Below are 16,609 nucleotides of genomic sequence, written 5' to 3' on the forward strand. Positions count from 1 at the left end.
GCCTTCAAAATGTAAAGATTCAACACATTATCATCTTTATTTTTGGAAAAAAAATCAGGAGCATTTTTTCTTAACTGAAGCATCAAAAAATGTTGAAGGGTGATGGAGGAGGAGCCTACTGATGTCTAAAAAGCATTACTGTGTGAGCGTTTTGACGCCTTTACTGTGTTGGCTGAACAACTTAAACATCTGGTGTCAAACTTTGTTTTTTATTTCAACGCGTGTGTGAACCAGCTGGATTTTGTGTCTCTCTTTCTCACACACACTGTGCTCTGTGTAACAGGAGACGGTGTGAACCAACAACAACGGCAGCAACACACACACACACACACACACACACACACACACACACACACACACACACACACACACACACACACACACACACACACACACACACACACACAAGGAAAATAGCTGGATTTTTCTATTAGTGAACTTGACTGTCTTTTAGGATGTTAAGATGTAAGGGTTGTTCAAGTGTACACTGTACTGCGAGGCACCTAAATCCCAATCCCCTGATATACAAAGGTCTCATTCCTGATGTAAATCTAATGGTATAGTTTTGTTTTTTTGCATCATCTGATGAGCCAGAAATTGAAAGTGCACAATGTAGCCAACGTGAAAACTGGTTTAAACTGAGAATGATTCTATCAAAGCATTTTACTTCTCATTTATCTCACATCAAGTTGGTTTTCAAGCCATACGAGCTGGCTTCGTCCACAACGTCTGAATACGTTGTGTCAAACATCCTGGGTGGTTTGGTTTGCCTGGAACACTCGGAGGAATAAGCCCAGTTTGCATTGTTTTGATTTCTTCTTCTTTTAATTCCCTGTAGACACAAGTGCTACCTTGGTCGGTTAAAATCAACAACACATGTGTTCTTTTTAGATGGGAAAGGTTTTCATTTGCAAATAGAGCGAGAAAGAGAGATCCAATTACAAGTGGTCACATGATACGCATGAAGAGACACTTTCTGTCCATTGCTGTTCAGATCACCCAAGACCCACGTTAATGCCAGGTCTGAACAGGGCCCGTTTCTCTCTCTCCCCCCGCTCTTATTTTCACACTACCTCTCCTTTCTCAGTGTGTATGTCTCTCTCCCCCTCATTCCCACACACACACACACACACACACACACACACACACACACACACACACACACACACACACACACACACACACACACACACACACACACACACACACACACACACACACACACACACACCCTCTTTCTCTCTTCTCCTTTCTCTCGCTCCCTCTCATCCCCAGGGATAGAGTTTCCCTCTGGAGGAAATGGCAGCAGGGGATTAAGAAGAAGTAAAACACACACACACACACACACACACACACACACACACACACACACACACACACACACACACACACACACACACACACACACACACACACCTGACGCTCAGTTTGGGAGTTCAGATAGCGATGACACATGCCACTCTTAGTCCAGTCACCCGATACACGCTCTCTCTCTTTCTCTCTCTCCCTCACACATTCACACACACAGTGAGTGGTGGGTAAAAAGACCAGAACAGAGGAACACGGACAGAGCGAGAAAAGCAAGAGTACAGTGTACAGTAGACATCAGACAAGAGCACTACATACAGACAGCAAAAGGAGAAAAGAAGTTGAAAAGTGAATCTGGAATCGAGATACAGAAAAAAAAGGCTTCTGTTTCAGGTAGGAACATTTAATTTCAATAAATGCCATCTTCTTCGTTGCCATCTTCAGGATTTATCACTTCCTGCCTGGTGTGTGAGAAATGTCTCTCGCTGCTGTCAGTTTCACTTTAACTGCAGCCGTTCACATCGCTTTACAGTCTGATTAACAGCACCAGATGTTTCTCTTCTGGCTGTAGCTGTAATAAAGATATAACGCCGTTTATACCACAGGAAATTCTCCCTTGCTCTCGCACAATTCACATTTATTCACCAAACTCTGAAATAAGTCACTTTTAACACTTTGTTTGGAAAAATGTGGGTAAAATAATACCAGATTTGTGTTGGTTTTTTATTGACATTTTTATTGTTCGGCTTACCAAAGTCTCTGCAGAACAGCAACACTGCAGAATGCTCTCTTAAAGTAAAAGGCATACAGTAAATTCTATAAGTGTGATAGTTTTAATAATTCCCCGTGGGTATTGAAAACGATTTTCTCTTGGTATAGCATGAGATTCCAAGATTGAAATACTCCGATAAGACTAGATTTATTTAGATTTGATATACTGATACAATACAATATGATGATCATTTTTATTGCTGGATCAATTCTGATGCTTTCCTTAAATAATTTAATCCTCATTGTCCCATTGACAACCATCTGAATTTACCTGGTCAGAATAAAAACTTAAACTTGTATTGGCAAGAATTAGGCGATTTGATATCATGAAACAGGGGGTAGGATCAATATTTTGTCATTAACTAGGTGATGTATAGCAACTTTTTGATGTCATTTATGGATAAATTGTCATAGTATCAATTACAAACCACCATGTGCAAAAATATGGGGTGGGATCTGCATTTGCATTTCTCACAGTTCCTGTAACGTCCAACATCATAGCATTACAATTCTCAATTTCTTACCCTGCTTCATTTAGTTAACAGCAATAATTAGTAGTTGCTTTAAAGATAAAAATTTGACACATGATATTACAATTATACCCGCAAAACACAAAAAAGTCGCTGCACCTAAGCTTGCAATACGTTTTTGCTTACACTTTTATGCAGTGATGAAAAAGTTACATTATATAATGCTGGTGCAGAACTTTAACTTAAATGGATTACTGTTTATGACGTGGTATGGATATGGTATATGGTAAGGATATGATCTAGCGGGCTTGCAGTGAGCTGTCAGTGTATAGTTTGTAACGGTAATAAATTCACAGAGTTTGTCGAAGAGACATATTTGCTGTACAGTCTATGGTTTCAAAAGTGTGTGCGATCCATTCCTCCTTCGTAGAGCAGCTTTTTGTAAAACTGTATGATGCAATGCATCTTATTAGCCATGATTTGCTCTTCTATTTTCGACTTTCCGGGCTCTTTATTCCCTCAAAGGTCAGCTCTTTCAACTCGGCTTACTACTGACCAACAACCTTTTGATGGATTTAAAGTAAATCCGCTGTATGTAGTTAGGCTGTACTGTTTGGCAAACTCCATGCCTGTTGAAGGATATCAAAGTATCTGTCATTCAGGTATCCACTGTATGAGTGAAACTCGATACAGTGTGCTGGGTAACGTCCAGAAAATATTAAGCTGTTAAGGTGATTAATGTTAAGCTGTCAAAAGAAGATGTAATTTGTCCCATTGGGTATGCAAATGTATCACCATTGTTAAGTCAATCACACAGCTCACTACGGGTTTCTTCTTACAAAACTTTAATTTGTTTTGCTCCTGAGGTTAGCCCTCTTCTTAACTTCACGGTTTTATTCATTTTATATATCTGCTCTTGGAAAATCAAACCAGAAACCAAACAGGAGCACACATAGGTTAAACAAGAAACATGAGATCATAGCAATTTATTCCAAGTGTCCTCATAACATCTGAAAAAAGAAAATGTTCCAGGGATCCTTAAGGAGGTTCTAGGAGATACTGAAACGGAATTGAAGTTCCTGCAAAAACCTGAGAAGTTTGTCCCATCTGGATTTATCTACCTGAGGTGGATTAGGGGGGAATTAAATATCATCCAGACTTCTTAGTAACCACAGTGGCTGAATTACAGAGGTGATTTGTGACGGATGACACTGAGCTCCGTATGTTAGATCAGTTACAGGAGCTTCAGTCTGCAGCTGACGGTACAACAGAGCAATGTTCAGATACGTCTTCATCATATGTGAGTGTGTATGTAAATGTGTGCCTGTGTGTAAGGTGTGAATGCCAGAGATAACCATGATTCCAGCCACAAACATAAATCCAACCGCAGCAGATAAAACTGGACTGACCAGCGGGAAACTGGACACTACAAATAATAAAAGGTTTACAATAGACCATGTAATCTAGGCAGATGCTGATGGCAGAAAACACAGCACCAGAGAAGAGACGTCACTCCTTTCTCAACCATTTAGAAGTTTACAGCTGCATTTAAAATTACATTCTGAGTTAAATGAATTTAGCTTAATTACACCAATTTTGTCACTGATAGCTCTGCTCATCTTTAACCTTTAACCTGGCTTGTGATCAGCCAGTATAAATGTGGGTCTGCAGAGCCGTTAACCTCCTGTCAGCATATTTTAACTGCTCCCCTGTGTGAACTACTACTTGTCCTGTCAAGGGTCAACCTAACCAGTTCACCAGCCCCTGCTTGTTTCCACCATCGGTTACTCTTTTCTCGTTTAATATATGTGGAATCTGGAGTATATTATGCTAAGTGGGACCAAACATACACTAAAAAGTTTAAAATAAAGACTTTTGCGTTACTTATTTTTCCTTACTGTGTTTATTGTCACCATTCACGAAACACTGAGACAAATTCCTTGTGTGTGATCTTATTTACACCACTCAGCATAGTTACCGACACCCGATCTGCGGTCACTGTTGACGCCTTTCCAAAGCAGTCAAAGATCAACTTATTTTAACTACCATTTGTCCTGCCTCGATTGGTTTAGTGTTTATTTTGTGTGTGTTTTGTTTATTGTTTATTTTGACTGTTTTTATGGTTTATTATCTATATGATGTTTTAATGAGAAGCCCATTGTGTTCAATGTCTGTCGCGGTGAAACTTCTGAGCACTTTTGTTGTTACTTCACTCTTCAGAGTCACAGGCTGCAGATGGAGAAGCGTTGTTTAAAAGAAGCGTGTGCTATGTAAAGCTTTGAACTGAGATAGTTTGTTTACATATCGGGCAGTGTTTCAATTATCTACTGACCATTCACCAGAAGCCTGAAATAAAACTGTCTGGTTAGTTACTTAGTTGATGGCAAGTTCTCAATGCTAGTTTACAGAGCCCCTCCTTGGTGAACGCAGTAGCAGATGTGCAGCTGTATTTATAGCAGCTTCTTAGATCAGCAACCTGTGTGTGTGTGTGTGTGTGTGTGTGTGTGTGTGTGTGTGTGTGTGTGTGTGTGTGTGTGTGTGTGTGTGTGTGTGTGTGTGTGTGTGTGTGTGTGTGTGTGTGTGTGTGTGTGTGTGTGTGTGTGTGTGTGTGTGTGTGTGTGTGTGTGTGTGTGTGTGTGTTGTAACCAGATCTCAGAGGACAGAATTAAGACGACCCCTGTCAACACACCCTCCATCACACATACACATACCACACCACATCTCAAATTCTCTCTGATCATACAGGGAACATGTCCGGATGCACACTTAACATGACTCAGTTTTCAGCGTGTCGTACATTCACATAGTAAAAATGACAAAATTAAGTGTCATTAAAAAATACAACCAAGAAGAATCAAGTTCCCTGGATATTTGAGCGGGTGTTGATGCGCCCTGAAACACTGACTCTGGGAAAAAGGAGGTCACGTAGTGGGGTTTGGAAAGGCATAACAAATCATTGGTATTGTTTTGTTATTGAGAATTTATTCACATTTCCTCTGAGTGACCTCTCCCAAAGTCTTTAAACTGTCAACCACACACGTTCCAGGGTCACATACCCCCTCTTGAAAACCCTGTAAAGTACACCATACACACTAATGCTGGGAGTTCCCTCATAGTGGCAGCTCATGTACAGACTAAAGTCCTCTACTCCCTGACACACACAGTGGATGCAAATACCTTTTGTTTTTTAGTAATGAAATCTGAGTTCAAATTTTGTTTCTGTATCTTCATTGTGATGCATTTTTCTTGGGGTCCAACTCAAACGCTCAGTGCCCTGATGCCGGATTTTTATTAATTACGTGACTAAATTACCATTACTTGAGGGCTTGTTATGTCACGTTTTCTTTAATGTAGCTAATGCCCTAAAAAACCCGCAATCAGCAGGCAGGTTCTGGTTCTGGATTAACCCTCTCAATGTCTCTCTTTCTCTCTCTCTTTCAAATTTGTTCAGCTGGAAAATATGATCAACGTTTAAGAGGATAGTACAAAAATATACTTTATATACAATTCATTAAGTAAAAAATAAATACATGGATTTCTATGTTTAGGTACATTTATCACAGTAACACATCATATTTGGTGTAAGTAATCAGTTAAGTTTGACCTAATAACTGTATCTATTCACTATTACAATTATTGAAGGTGGAGCTCTTTCTTGGCAGGTCCACCCGATGTCAAGTTACACAATCTTTAAATAGACTCTAATCTGTATTTACAATCATAAATAATCTCCCAGCTAATAGGAGCGCAGTGACAGTAATCTGAGCTGCTGTGTGTCGGCTTCGTGTTCGATTACAACACTGTGTTGTGTCATGTTGTGACTGACTTAATGATGAGCTGTAGTGATGAATCCAGACAATGACTCAGAGCTCTGCATTATGAGGATAAACTCCACAGCAGCAGCACGGCAGACTGATAATCTGCAGATATTTTAATGTCAGTCAGAAAACACTCTAACTAGAGACCTGGGTTGACCTGACCCAGCTGGTTTTGGCTTTTTTATGTTGGCTTTTTGGTTTATAAGAACTACAAGTGGCAAAGAGGTTGGAGCTACAGCCATCACTATGTCACTAAGGTGTTCAAAGAGCTGTACAGTATTACAAAAACCTGAACAACAATCAAACTTCAAGACACAAGGAGGTGTAGCCATGTCTTAAAGCATACCCTGCCTAATTGTAAATGTTAGCCCTAATTTGACAATAATCTATTAAATGAATGCATCGTGCTGTATTGAAAAATGTCATCATAAACTCATCAGAAAAATATTAAATTAATTAATGAATTAGGTGAGAAGTAGGGTCATCTTCGTATAGACTTCTATAATATTAGGTTCCCGCCCCCCTTCCTGGATATTTGAAATAATACAAGTGTAGGGCACTTCCACATTGGCTTCACTTTTCACGCATGGGGGTTTACCACTTGGATTTACCTTGATGGATTATAACGCATTAAGTTACGATGTGTGTTCAACTGGGTTATGATTGCTTAGTCTGGTCTAAGTACATGTACACTCTAAAACCATGCCTCTCAGACCAGTTTGTCCAGATCAACATTCAAATCTGTTTTAATAATCCTCATCTACAACGGGTAGAGCTGGATTTGGATAATGCTGCATGTGGAATAGGTGTCAGTAGGTTAGAGTGCGTTCAAAGTTTGTTTGTTTGTGTTATTCAAGATTATAAAGCTTTAGAATTGCTAAGACTTGTTTATAATGTATTAAAATGTGAAAAGATGAGCCTTCTTAAGACAAGTTAGACTGAGGCAGATCAAACCAATGAGACCAAACCTCCCTCCTCCTCCTTCTCCTCCTCCTCCTCCCCCCTGTCAGGGTTGATTTAGTCGCTCTCTGTTTCCACCCACACTGTTGTTATCAAGGAATTTACAGCAGGGCTTCTACAAGCTGTGACTATAATTTTAGAGAGATTGAAGAAATTCATGCATGCTTCTGTAGAACAACTCTTTTGTGATCACTGTGTATGAACAGTATATGTAACAGCACCTCACATCAAATTTGGATTAACACTATAGAGCCCGAGCTACTTTTCCTCAAAAGGCACTCCGTAACACTGAATGGCTCTCAATTGTGTCTGTGATAAATGTTCATTATGAATGACAGTCATTTAGTTTTGCAGTAGTCGCGTTGTGTGTATTGTGTGCTGTATGTATGACCCTTGATTTGGTCACTGGAGAGTAAATGTACTCCTCTACCATCTGCTTCTCTAAATGGAGATGAAGGACTCTTACTGCCCCTGTAGTGACTGGCCACATGGGCTCATTATGTGAGCCACTCGTTCACCTTCTTACTCTCGATCTCTGCATTATTACCACTCTCTGACTCCAGCTGCTGCAGCGCCATATGTTCCTCATGTTGTTACTGAAAAGCATCAGCATCAGCTGCTCAGGTCTCCAGGTCAAAATGACACAAATATCAGAGCGAGATGGATTTCCTCTATTTGCTTTTCTGAGGCTTTGCCAAGAAGTCACAGTATCACTCAGCTAACAGGCAAGCTGAAGATACCTTCACTGACCTCCCTAAGGTAAAACAAATGGTAATTGTTTGAGCAGTTCTTCTTAAAATGTGCTTTTAAGAGCTGCTTTTAAAAAAATCAAATACCAATGTTGTAATCCCATCTGTTCTCTTCAACTCAAACCTAAGATAAATAGAATAACAGTATTTTATAATGACTCCCACAGCAGTGTTTTGTTTCCTCAAAGGTACTTTAATGATGTCTCAGCTGTCTCAGTTTTCCTGGAGGCAAAAATATACATCTTCCTTCCAAAAAGAAAATGATGCAAGCAAATTGGATCAATCTGTAGAAATGTTATATTATAAAGACATCCAAAAGTCATTTTTTTGCAAAAGTCTCTCTCTTTTTAAGAAATCCTAAAGATTTAAAGGTGTTGATGTTGTCTGTCATTTAGCAATTTTGAAAAACATCATCCTTTCTGTTAATGTTTAACAGGCCACTAATCATCTGCAGGGACTAAAGACCGCTCAAATAAATCAATAATTATGCCATCATTTATTAAAAATCAAATATTCAAACCCCTTTGTCTCTCTTTTTTCCAGGAAGTGTGTGTGGTGCAGTGAGCGGTGCGTTGCCAGGGTTGATAGGCGCCACTGGTTCCTCAGTGATGATGAAACCATTCCTGTCATTTCCTGTCGAGACGACGTCGCCAGTCGGACTGTTCCCAAACTTCAACACGGTATGACTCTGTGTGATTGTGAGTGTGTGAGGGACAGTAAAAGTGACAGCGTGTTGCAGCTGCAGGCGGTACAGACTGACTGTGATAAAGAGACCTGTCAGCATCACTCTGGCATCATCCCAACCTAAGCAGGCTCTTGACCTCTGACCTCTGTTTGCCTCCTGCAGATGGACCCGGTTCAGAAGGCCGTCATCAACCACACTTTTGGCGTTACGTTGGTGCCCAAGAAGAAACAGGTCATCTCGTGCACCGTGTGCCAGCTGAGGTTCAACTCTGATGTAAGTGTTTTGTTTTTCCACATAGGTTTAGCTTCTAAATCTGATGCTTCACACTCTTTCAGTCAGTTAGATTTTGTCCCTGTGATCAACGTCCAGTCTTTTGAGTCATCTGTGGTCATGTCTCGATCAACATTTCCTGAAATCTTTTGCTCTGTCTTCCCCAGAGAACATGGCAAAGATTTGCAGCATCTTTTTCTCACTATTTTCAATAAAGCTGGAGCTAAACTTAAAGTCTCCCCAACAACCAGTTTCTACATACATACCTTCAGATGCACAGAGATTAATCTGACTGAAGTTGGAGTGTTTCTTAAAAGAGACTTCCTGTCAAAACATTTTGTCTGCAGGAAACTTTTATGGAAAATGTTTGGTTATGATAGAGCTGAGACGTATACTTTGTGAGGCTTGTTTTTTTTGTATAATGGATAATCCTGACAGAACAGCCAGTGTGTATAAACAGGTGCAACCCCCTACCCTCTTTGTTATTGCAGTGTTGTGTGAATGACACACTCTTCTTCATATAATGATTGCTGAAAGGTAACAAGTTGCATCGTTAGTGACATGCCAGTCAAACATGAAATATTTATGAGCTGTTCAAATTATTCATGAGCGAACATGAAAACAGGAATCACTTCCGTAGGGAGGAGAGGAGTAAAAGGGCAGCCAAGCTCAGTCTAGTACATTGAATAAAAGCTGAGTCATTGAGAATCCAGACAGTCACATGAGGACACTGTTAACCTGGAGGTTTGTTTCCCTGTGGAACAAAAGACAACATCTCTACCTATCCTTTTGGATACCTTATCTGGATAATGAAAAACAAGATAATGCACACAGATTATTAAGATTATTCATTTCTTTGGCAGTAAGATCTAATACTTCCAGAACTAATTAAATTATTATCAGGTTATCTTTACTTTGTGTTAGAAGTGGCATCCAAACAGCTTACATCTCCCTTTCTAAAACACAGGATCTGTTATCTTTTTAGGTTAAGGCTAACGGCAAGGCTAACGGGAAGCTCAGAGAAAAGTGAAACCTATGCTGAAGTGCCTAAAACCTGCATTCACTTTTATATCCAGTAACTCTTGTTGCGAAAATACATCAACTTTCCTGGAAGTCTATGAGAGAATATTGGTTGTAGTTCTCACTTGATTGATAACCTCAGTAAACATTTTTCTTTAGTATAGTTTTTCTTTGGTATTTGTTAACACAACACTTTGTTTCTTACATTTTCCTTTTTGAAAGACCAGTGTCAGAAACCTTCATTGAGAGTATGAACAGAGTCTCAAAAGTTAGTGGATGAGGGGCTAAACGGAAAGTCACATCAGGACTCTAGCCCAAACAAAAAGTTAAACCACTCTGTTTGTCTCTCGCTTCAGTCTCAGGCAGAAGCTCATTACAGAGGCAGTCGTCACGCCAAGAAGGTCAAGTCTCAGGAGAACAAGACCAAGCCCAAGCTATCAATCACCGGAGAGACCAATGGGAGCAGAATGAGTCCTGTTTGCCCCGCCCCTCCTGACTCAGCTAACAGCATCACCAATCAACACACAGGTTAGTTTTAATAAATTATATAAATATCGTTAATGTTACTGGTTTTCATTTTGAGAAGTGATTTTAAATGAGTTTTGTTTTCTTCTTTCTCTTCTTCTTCTTCCTCCTCTTACCCATCCTTCCTCCAGATCTCTTATCTGGCCTCACTGAGTCCTTTACTCTCAAACCCTTCGTCCTCCCCTCCTGCTCTCCTCCGTCCTCCACCTCCCCCTCCTCCAGCAGACCAGGCAGTGAGCCTCCTCCCTCCAGTCCTCCCACCGCTCTCCCTGCCCCGGGCCTCTTCTCCTCTTCTTCCTCCTCCTCTTTCCCTTCTTCCAAAGCCTCTCCGCCTATCCCTCCTACTGCTCCTGTCACCTCCTCTACATCCCCTGCTGCTCCTCCTCCTCCTTCCCAGGCCTCTTCCCAGGATGCTCCTTCCTCAGCGGAGACGGAGGAGGAGAAGGCGAAGAAGCTGCTGTACTGCTCTCTGTGTAAAGTCGCCGTCAACTCTCTTTCTCAGCTGGAGGCTCACAATGCAGGTGAGGAGGACCGAAATGAAGTATGGATGTGGTTTCGTCTATTTAAGTAGAAATAAACTTTAAAAAATGGGCTTGAAGGAAGGAAATCTATCTTCAACCAACAGCAAGAAGGCTAGCATTAAGGCTTTGTGATTGTTTCTATCTGCAGGTTCAAAGCACAAGACGATGATGGAGGCTCGGAGTGGCGCTGGGCCTATCAAGGCGTACCCTCGAGCCGGAGCCAAGCTGAAGAACGGCAGCAGCTCCGTACTGAAGGGCTCCGGCCTGCAGAACAAAACCTTCCACTGCCAGATTTGTGACGTCCATGTCAACTCTGAGATCCAGCTCAAACAGGTACTAGTGAGCCAGTGAGCAATAACTTTATTCTGGTGTTACACAGTGCCCAATCTGTGACTCTGAACAAAGCCACCAAGCCGCTTGTTGTAACCAAAGTCTCTAGAGCAGTAACATTCAAATATAAACTTGAAAGGCACCTTTTTATTCATATTTTCGTTTCTAATAGCTTTTGTGTTTCCATTATGTAGCTAGAAAATGGTTTACTGTTCTAAACAACTCAAAATGTTAGCTTTGTTAAAGGCCTTAATTGGGAAATATCTGAGTTCACAATTTCGGGCAGACTTTACGTATTGGAATTTTGAAATTCGAAAAAAAAACCGTTAAACCAACATATTGAAAGTAGGTGATTTCGGCCCAGACACAGTTTAATAGTGTGATATAATAGTTAGAGGGAAAACCACCGAATAATATAATAACTTTGTTGTTGTTGTTGCAGCACATCTCCAGCAGGAGGCACAAGGACAGAGTGGCTGGAAAACCCAGCAAACCCAAATACAGCCCTTACAACAAACAGCAGCGCAGCCCACTCACCGTAAGTGTCTCTCTCCAACTCTCCCTCTCTCTCAAATGTGTTTCATTTATTGTAATTTATTTGCTTTTAAAATATTTACTTGTTTCCTTTTGTCTTACTTACTTTTTCTACTGTTTCCTCTTGGGATTTCCTTTTTGTTCTCTTCCTCCACCTCAGGGCGAGTTGTTGAAGCCCTCCATCTCTCCGACCTTCCTCTCCACTCCCTTTGCTGCTCCGCCCTCTTCCCTCACCTCAACCATCTCCCTCTCTCCCTCTTCTCTCTCCTCACCCCTCTTCACTGCCAACTCCACACCCCTCAGCCCCACCATCTCTCTTCATCCTCGCGCTCCAACCTCCTCGTCTATTTTCACCACCTCCTTCCTGCGTCCAGCTCCAGGACCAATCAGAGCGAGCCAAGGATCGATCCTCTTTGCACCCTACTGAGCTCAGCGTCGTGGGAGCAGGAATAAAACCTGTGACCTTTGACGACTGACCTCCAGTTTGTTGAAGTGACCGATAGTCCTAAAGAGACATTAGCTCTGCCATCATGGCTGCAGGGATTCAAACCTGCAACCTTCTCACCTGACTAAGGCTTCGAAAGGAGACTTTAGAGAACTGAACCTCCTCCGTCTCTTGGATCTTCTCAGACGAAACTTCACAACTGACCCAACAAGAACTTTGGAATGTGCCCCATTCTCTCTCCCTGGAAAAAAGATAATAAGGGAGAGAGAATGGGGCTTTCCAGATTCAACTGATTCAAAATAACCCCTCAAAAAGAAAGCTCTCAACATTTGCATTTTAACTACATTTTTTTCTTACTTTGACATTTTTACCAAAAGAAGTACCTCGTCGTTCAGGACAAATGACTTGGAAGCTACTAAAGAATACAGAGTCTGTTGTTCCATGTATTTGGGATTACTGGGGTAGCGAGAATCAGAATCAGGATTTGAGAAGAACCACAATAGACGAGCAGAATCTAGAAACTTTAAAATCTCTTCTTTCTCCTGCTGGAAGAGCTTACCAGCACAGACCTGATGTCAGACGTCCTCCGTCATGAACAAATACTACTGCAGATGTCTTTATATCACATCAACACTGGATTGCAATGCCACGATTGTTTTCCCCTCAGACGATCCTGCACTAGGGTTTGACCTGTTCCTAACATACAGCATCTTGAGTAATCAAACTGAAAGATAAAGATGAGGCAGGCAATATACTATATATTTTTTGTTGTTAACAATACAACAAATAGAAAAATAGCATGCATTTGTCTATACATACTTTCCCAAACCTATTAGCTCCTGGTGAAAAAATGCTTGGTTATTTTCTTAAACAGCTGAAGGAAAATACTGTACTGGTTGGGAACATTTGTCAGTTTGACATCCAAATCAATGTTGAGGTGATAATCTATATAAGAGTTTTGTGTTCACAGATTTCAGAGTTTAAATGTGAGTACAGTGTTATTAATTCTGAAATTATAGACTAACCTAAAATAATATGTTTTGTTGCCACCGCCTGTCCTCAGGAATGATCCTTTAATGGAGCAGCGATAACAGTTTAAACTAGCTAATCTTTCTTTTGGATCTAAGAAGACAAGGACATTCAGGGTAGTTTCTTTCTCGCCTCCTGCAGACTAAACATGCTGTATGTTTGGAACCAGTGTTTAAAGTTCATCAATCCTATTGATATGCTATCGTATGTCCACACTGTCGTCTCCAATGACATTTTATAACAGACTAAATCTGCACTATTGGCCCTGCTACTTCCTGGTTTTACAGTAGAAATGGCCTTTGGTCCTGACTGTTGTCTGGTGGGGAGTCTCTTACATAGTCTCTAAACATCCTGACTGAATCTTACCAGAATTTTCTGTAGTTCAAGACGTCCGAACGTCAGCTTTTACTGTTTCTTTGATCACAAAGGGTCAGAAAATCTTTGAAAGACTTTTAACATTTACCAATGGAACGTTTTACAACCTGCAACAGCAAAGGGAACGTTTTCCTTTAATAAGCTTAATTATTCTCCATTAGGAAAAAATAAAATATAACAATTTCTCTGCTCAAAAACTATATTTTACAGTGTATTTGTGAATATTTACCAAAAGCTTTTTCACGACTTTCAAACAACTGTATGATCTGTCCGTCCATTTCTTCTAGAAACTGAGCCCTGAAACGTCATTTTTTTACTCTTGTTCCCCCCTCAGGATACACTTCACACTTTTAGCTCAGCTACTAGTTAGGCTATAAGAACAGTTACCTTGTTATGTATGATTTAAAAAAAAAACTCAAACACTAGGAGCTATCTTTGTTAGACCCACATGTACAACATAAACACAGTCAGGGGGTTGTTTGGCAGTTGTGAAAGAGCTTACTATAACTAGGAGATACCATAGAAAACATGTGTCTGAACGCTCTTCTCTCATTGGCTATCAGTGAAAAGTATCAGGGTAAACAAAGCAAATACAAAGGGGTACCCAGTGATTAAAAAGGGTGCACACAGCTGCTGTTTTACGTACGACACATTTCAAAGACCTTTTTAAAGCTTACATTTAGATGTCTAATGTAAAAATAACCTTTACAGATGTATTGCAAAAGTACTATTTCTCAAGCAATAATTTAATCTACTTAATGAACTTTGAAAAAAGTCAGAACTAACATAACAAGCACAATCTGTATATGAAATGAAAGTGATTACATTGGAGGTTATTTTCTATCGTCTCAAATGGTCAATATTTTCCTGTCCGTCTTCCTGCCTCCTCCTGAAGCACTTGAAGCATCTCAGTCTTCCAATAACGAACAAAAATCTGTTTAAAGGACAGTATGTTTGTGTGTGTTTATCTATGCAGTATTTTGGTCTCATCGTGTGGTAACTACTATCTTTCTCATCTCATCATCATGCAATTACAAAAAGCTGTCAACTCAAATGTTGATGAAGCTGGTCAACTCACTAAAACAAAAATCTAAGCTCTTTAACTGAACTTCCTCCTTTGTCCAGTGATGTCTTTATGATGCAATAATGTAAAGATCCGCAGCTGCTTTTCTATTCGCTTCCTTATCAGCAATACTGAGGCCTGAGAGTCTTCATACTGGGGTCAAGTTGCACTACTGGAATGAAACAAACCAGAATGCACTGATGTGTTATTTCAGGTTGTAGAAAATGTCTTGAAAACTGAGATTGTGGGTGCGTGTGAATGTGTGTATATTCTCTCCATGCTTGGAATGAATCATCGAATTGGATCATTTTGCTTTCAAAATAAAAGCTTGTACGAATCCTCAGAGGACATGCACACATTGAGTAAATTAAGTGTTTCTGAAGAAGGGTTGAACTGCCACACACAGGGCTCTTATCATTCACTCAATATATTTAAGAATGAAATCTGTTTTTTGAAAATCAAAGCTGTAATTGTGGTTGCACATAGATTCAGTTTTCTTAGACTCACCTATCATCGCTCTTTCTGAGTTTATATTGAACTGATGCACAATTAAAATCTTTCATACATGATGTTGAATGGAAACAGGGTAGCTTTATTCCAGGTTTTTAACAATAGAACAAGAAATAGTTCAGATATTCAAAAAAGAAAAAGAGACGTTTCTTTAAGGTTAAATTTCAGAACAGCAACTTGTAACCATCCTCTTTCATTTCGTTCTGTACAGTATTTATTCTCTGACCTTGTTTTTTATGATGATTGTGAAGCAAATATGCAAATGCAAACTTGTCAGGTTGAGATTATTGAGGTTTTTTTTTCTTCTTATCATTTTATTGCTGAAACTTTGTTTTATCTGTTTTCATTATAAAATGCTGAACTTGAGAAAAAAAAACACAAAACACCTGAGTAATTCTTCCACCACTGATGAAACCTCAATGACTCTCATAGAGCCTAAAAGATTCCCATGTTTCTCTACCTCTCATCTCATGTCCACTAGAGGGCACTTAACTTACATCAACAGGAATGTTCACTCATTAATTTGCATTAAAAGTAAATGCTGCTCTAACACATGGACAGTTTGGAGGGTTAATGTGAAAAGAGCAGCAGAAATATACGATTAACATTTCCTCCTCTCCTGCAGAAAGGATTCTACACTGATACAGAGTACATGCACACAGAAAGACCCTGAAAAGGTTGATTGAAGAGAGCTTGTGTTATTTGGTCTCTATCTGGTTGGCCACAGCCATAAACAGAACTGTTTCAAACTAGCTGTTTGTGATTAAATGTAAAATCCCAAGAACCAGTGTTGAAAAAGTCCTAGTTTGCTGAAATTTACACCTGACAAAGCAAACACCACTTTTAGATTTGTGTTGAGGTCAAACATAATGTCATCCAAACAAAGTGTATACCTAAAATGTTCTGCTACACTCCCCAATAGAAAGAAGTTACTTGATTACAAAACAGTAACTTTTCCACTGAACCTCAGCGACACATTGAAAACATGTTGCATGCCCAGCCTTGGATGGATAGGACATTAAGGCCTGACGGGAATCTGCTCGCTCACATCCTCCTCCCTCTTTTAGACCTGAATAAACTGGTACTGCGGATGTTATCTGACAGACAAAGAGAGATCTGGATTGGACTGGAATCTTTTAACTTGTTTAATCATTTACTGTAAAACCGTTATCTCCTGCTCAGTAGAAATAAATGATCAGGCTTGAAATATTCAAAGTTGGTGGGCC

At 40.0% G+C, this 16,609-nt stretch overlaps 1 protein-coding gene across 5 annotated transcripts in view; it reads left to right on the top strand.

Moving 5' to 3' along the window:
• Window positions 1-16,538, top strand: part of znf385b (zinc finger protein 385B) — a 40,228-nt gene extending 23,690 nt beyond the window's left edge. For 4 of the 5 annotated variants that reach the window (XM_063888356.1, XM_063888357.1, XM_063888359.1 and 1 more), the window contains 7 exons: window positions 8,620-8,756; window positions 8,924-9,034; window positions 10,408-10,579; window positions 10,708-11,097; window positions 11,246-11,430; window positions 11,870-11,965; window positions 12,122-16,538. In XM_063888356.1, the coding sequence (XP_063744426.1) occupies window positions 8,620-8,756; window positions 8,924-9,034; window positions 10,408-10,579; window positions 10,708-11,097; window positions 11,246-11,430; window positions 11,870-11,965; window positions 12,122-12,388 (1,358 nt within the window). In that variant the 3' untranslated portion in view covers window positions 12,389-16,538. The remainder of the gene's footprint in view (window positions 1-8,619; window positions 8,757-8,923; window positions 9,035-10,407; window positions 10,580-10,707; window positions 11,098-11,245; window positions 11,431-11,869; window positions 11,966-12,121) is intronic. The other variant, XM_063888360.1, reaches the window with a different exon arrangement.
• The last annotated feature ends 71 nt before the right edge of the window (window positions 16,539-16,609 follow it).

The sequence above is a fragment of the Eleginops maclovinus genome, chromosome 7 (assembly GCF_036324505.1).
Source record: "Eleginops maclovinus isolate JMC-PN-2008 ecotype Puerto Natales chromosome 7, JC_Emac_rtc_rv5, whole genome shotgun sequence".
NCBI classification, from domain to species: Eukaryota; Metazoa; Chordata; class Actinopteri; order Perciformes; family Eleginopidae; genus Eleginops; species Eleginops maclovinus.